This window comes from Chaetura pelagica, unplaced genomic scaffold (assembly GCF_000747805.2).
Source record: "Chaetura pelagica isolate M959 unplaced genomic scaffold, ChaPel_1.0 scaffold609, whole genome shotgun sequence".
Taxonomy (NCBI): Eukaryota; Metazoa; Chordata; class Aves; order Apodiformes; family Apodidae; genus Chaetura; species Chaetura pelagica.
Window position 1 is genome coordinate 7089 of NW_009954502.1, and position 4866 is coordinate 11954.

General features: G+C 60.7%; 1 protein-coding gene across 1 annotated transcript in view; it reads right to left on the reverse strand.

The window, feature by feature from the left end:
* The window catches only part of ENDOU (endonuclease, polyU-specific), a gene marked incomplete at both ends in the record, with an annotated part of 4946 nt that extends 3847 nt beyond the window's left edge, over positions 1-1099 (reverse strand). The window contains 2 exons of the mRNA XM_010004631.1: positions 294-465; positions 965-1099. Coding sequence (XP_010002933.1) covers positions 294-465; positions 965-1099 — 307 coding nt within the window. The remainder of the gene's footprint in view (positions 1-293; positions 466-964) is intronic.
* Positions 1100-4866: the final 3767 nt, after the last annotated feature.

Below are 4866 nucleotides of genomic sequence, written 5' to 3' on the forward strand. Positions count from 1 at the left end.
CCTCCCACCAGCCCAGGCTGCTCCAAGCCCCATCCAACCTGCCCTTCAACACCCCCAGGGATGGGGCAGCCACAGCTTCCCTGGGCAACCTGTCCCAGGGTCTCCCCACCCTCACCCTGAAGAATTTCTTCCTCATGTCTGATCTGAATCTCCCCAATTCCAGCTTTGATCCATCCCCCCCTTGTCCCCTCACTACAAACCCTCGTCAAAAGTCCCTCCCCAAAAGTCCTGGCTGGTCTCTGCTCTGGGGTGGCCCTTGGCCAACCCCTCCCAGGGTGTTGGTGCCCACTCACGGCTGTGGGGAATGGTCCTCCTGGTCCCCTGTCTCCTCAGGGCCAGCCCAGTGCTGGGGGTTGATGGTGACATCGCTGGGCTGGGCTTTGTTGTGGTCCAGCTGGTAAAGCTGCTCCGAGATGTCCAGGAGCTCCTGGTCCGTGATGGCATCTTGGCTCCTGGAGAATCCCCCTGGGAGCAGAGGCAGGAGGTTGGTGGGAATGGGCTCCAGGCACCCCAGGGATGTCAGGGTGACGTGGGGCCAATGTCACCACCCTGGGACACTCTGAGGGCCGGGGAAGGGGTGACAAGAGGGTCCCAACCCCCAGTGATTCTTGTCTGGGGACGAGAGGAGCTTTTCCAGCAGCACCAGCTGGGCTGGGAAGCACCAGCCCCATCTCCTGGGCTCACCCTCTTCTCCATCACCCACCCCCCGATGCCATCGACCCCCCAGGAGCCGTGGGTGGCACCTGAGACCCACATATGGGGGGGGGGGGTGTCTGGTGGCTCCTCAGAGCTACTCACCCCTGGCACCCGGCGCCTCCTCGCTCCATCCTCCACCTGCACGGAGCCCAGAGGGAAAAGGAGATGAGGGAGACGGACCCACACGTGTCCCACCAACCCCAGCAGGGCTGTGGCAGCCTGGGGAGGGGGCAGAGAAGACCCCCCCAAGCTCCTCGGTGGTCCTCACCGGGGTGGCAGTGCCAGTCGTAGTCGCGGCAGCAGTTGCGGTAGCGGCGGCACTCGGGGTGGCAGTGACACGAGTCCTCGGGGCCGTAGGGCTCCTCACAACGTCCCTCACAGGACTCTGGGGCCGTGTACAGGTCTTGGGGAGAGAGAAAAACCACAGCCTGGTCCTTCGGGAGGGACCCACCATCCCTGCCCCAACCACCCTGTGACCAGCTCGGGAGCGTCGGTTCCTTCTGCCCACGTTTCCTGGCTGGGAGAACCTGAAGGATCAAGTTCCTGCCCTGGAGCTCCTTGGGATCCTTGGAGGTGGCTTTTTTGAGGCTGGTCGGGTCCTCAGGATGCAGCTCCTTGCTCTTTGGCCACGGGTGTCCACCCTGCCAGGGCCACTTCACACCAGGGAACACGTTCCTGGTTTTCCCCACCATTTACGGCTCCTTCTGAGTCCCCCCCTTGGAGGGCAGGATGAGCAGGAGCTCCCCAAGCCCCACCACCTCCTCGGGAACGTTCCTGACACCTCGTTTTGCAGCCCCACCAAGGGGGCTCCTTCTGCAGTGCTGGGAAAACCAGGAGCTCCTTCCCTTGCCCCACGAATTGGGACATGAACGTGGAGCATCTGCAGCAGCTCCAGGTGGGCTTGGAACGGAGTGAGGACCACGTGGCAGGAGGACAATGGTCACTGACCATCAAGCAAAGGCTGAAGGGGACCAGGACGTTGGGTTTGTACTAAGAGACAGCCCAGAGACTTCATGGAATCACTGAGGTTGGAGAAGACCCCTGAGACCACCAAGTCCAACCATCAACCCGACCCCACCACGTCCTGAAGTGCCACGTCTGGAGGTTGTTTTGAGCCCCTCCAGGGATGGTGATTCCACCACTGCCCTGGGCAGCCTGACAACCCTTCCATGGACCAATGGTTCCCAAGATCCAACCTAAACCTTCCCTGGCACAACCTGACAACCCTTCCCACGGACCAATGGTTCTCAAGATCCAACCTAAACCTTCCCTGGCACAACCTGACAACCCTTCCCACGGACCAATGGTTCTCAAGATCCAACCTAAACCTTCCCTGGCACAACCTGAGGCTGTTCCCTCTCATCCACCTGGGAGAAGAGGCCAACACTTGGTGCTGAGGGAAGTGTCCCCTGCGCTGCCCAGCAGCTCCTGACAGGGGGAATGGGACAACAAGCAGCTTGGGAATGGCTTTCCCAACATCCCTTAGCTCCAGCTGGGAAGGTGACCACCTCCAAGGACCTCCTGAGAAGGTCCTGACCAAGCTGGGCTTCCCATAAAGGGATTCCTGGAGGCAAATGGGTGTTGTTCTCCTGTGCAAACCTGCAATCACCCGACATGAGTCACCTGCCTTGAACTCCAGCAGGTGAAACGTGCCCTGGGGGAATCCAGGGTGGGAATGACCTCCCAGAACCAGGGCTGTTGGCTCCTCTCCATGCCCAGGTCGCTTCCTTGGTTGCCTGGCACCTCACCCCAATTATTTCTGCTTCTCAGAATCACATCATCAAGGTCCATGGGACCTCTTCACCCCACCCAGCCCTGGGCTGGTTGACCACACTGCAAGGTCACTCTGCTCCTCCCCACCAGGTCCTTTCCTGCAGATCCTCCTGCTCTTTACAGGAGGGAGTCACTTGAGATGTTCCTGGAGCTCCTTGAGATGTTCCTTGGTGCTACCTGAGTCCCACCTTGGCTCGTGCTGATGCAGGGAGAGCTGGGAAGGGGCTGCAGAGGGAAGGGGCAGCCATGGTTTGGGTGGTGGAGGATCCTCCTGGTGTCCAGACACTCCAGTTCCACCAGTCCACGCAGGTCGGAGCTCTGGTGGGGTTGGCAGCTGAGATCCCTGTCTCCAGCATGGGATCCCTCTGGCTCCCAGAGCAGCAGCTGGGACCAGTCAGCCTGAATCCTGGACCCAGGCTCATTTCCCAGCAGCGTTCCCAGGGGGACTGGGCAGGGCAGGACCTGCCCACACACCAGTCACCGCGGGACACGTGGTGCTGGAACGTGTCACAGCAGAGCCCTGCACTGGGTGGCAGGTGAGTCAGAAGGGCTGGGAGCCCTGTGGGGACCTTGGAGCTTTGGGGAGCCCTTCTGGAGCCCTTGGAGACTTGGGGAGTCCTTGGAGCCCTTAGGGAGCTTTTGGAGACTTGGGGAGCCCTTGGAGACCTTAGGGAGCTCTTGGAGACTTGGGGAGCCCTTGGAGCCCTTCTGGAGCCCTTGGAGACTTGTGGAGTCCTTGGAGCCCTTAGGGTGTTCTTGGAGACTTGGGGAGCCCTTGGAGACCTTGGGGAACCCTTGGAGACTTGGGAAGCCCTTCTGGAGCCCTTGGAGACTTGCAGAGCCCTTGGAGCATTGGGGAGCCCTTGTGGGGCCCTTAGAGCCTTGGGGAGCTCTTCTGGAGCCCTTGGGGAGACCTTGGAGACTTGTGGAGATCTTCCGGAGCCCTTGGAGCCCTGGGGAGCCCTTGGAGACTTGGGGAGCCCTTCTGGAGACTTTGGAGCCTTGGGGAGCTCTTGGGGAGCCCTTGGAGACTTGGGAAGCCCTTCTGGAGCCCTTGGAGACTTGGGGAGTCCTTGGAGCCCTTAGGGAGCTTTTGGAGACTTGGGGAGCCCTTGGAGACCTTAGGGAGCTCTTGGAGACTTGGGAAGCCCTTGGAGCCTTGGGGAGCCCATGGAGACTTGGGGAGCTCTTGGGGAGCCCTTGGAGACTTGGGAAGCCCTTGGAGCCTTGGGGAGCCCATGGAGACTTGGGGAGCTCTTGGGGAGCCCTTGGAGCTCTTGGGGAGCCCTTCTGGAGCCCTTGGAGCCCTTGGGGAGCCTTTGGAGCCCCTGGGGAGCCCCTGGAGCCAGCTCAGCACCCCCCATTCCCACAGGACCAGGCACAGGGCTCTCCCCACCCTCCTGGGGAAGATTTTCTTCCTGGTCCTCGCTCCTCCCGTCACCAGCAGGAGCCCCAACATCCACAGAGCAGTTGGCCACTCATGATGGTCACATCAAGAGGCTGCTGGAAGGGCTGGCAAAGCTGTGGCCAACGAGGCAGGGGCTGGAACCTCTTCCTGGCCCTCAAAACCACCCACAGCCCCAGACCAAGTCACCCAGGAGATCATCAGGCAAAACCTCCCAGCCCTGCTGAGCTGAGGTTGTGGCGTGGAGAAGGTGTCACAGCTCCAACAGGTCCATCAGGGTGATGCTCCCAGCCCGACCAGGTGCCAAGGACAGACCACGACACAACCCAGTGAAGCTGCCCAGCTTCCCAGTAAATCCAGTTCTTCCTCCAAGCTGGAATCTCTTCGCACGAGACGGTGGCAAAACCTCCTGCCTGGGGCAGGTGGGTTTGTAGAAGCAGAAGGTCTTCTTCTAGCCTGGCCAAGCTCCTTCAGTCCTGGGAGGGGGGAAATCCACTGCTGGTGGAACATCTGGCCCAGCTCAGGGGTGATGAAACTCCCCCTCTTGCACCCAGGTGACATTTTTGGGCAAGGACGTGGCACCGAGTCACACGTAGGATCCTGGCCAAGCCAGGAGCCAAAACCTGGTGGCCACGAGTCACTGCTGAGCTGCTCTTTGTTCTCCTTCCAACCGGTGGCCTCTAGGTAGGAACTGCAGAGTCTGGAGGGCAAAAGACCCAAGTTCATGGTGGGATCTTTTTTTTTTTCCACAGGGTCTGGTCGGTTCCTCCAGGAACCGCTGGGAGATGGTGGAGAAGGGGCTGGGAGGAGGTTTCCCTTGGTCCTCCTGGGGTGTGGGAAGGTGGAGGAGCCAGAGGAAGGTGGGCTGGGGTGGTGAGAGCACCAGGAAGCAACTGGTGGGCAAGGCTGAAGAGCAGGGGGAGCCTGATCCTCTCCAAGAGAAGGATGGAGCCCTTGGACCACCCTCCTGACACCACAGCTGGATGAGACCC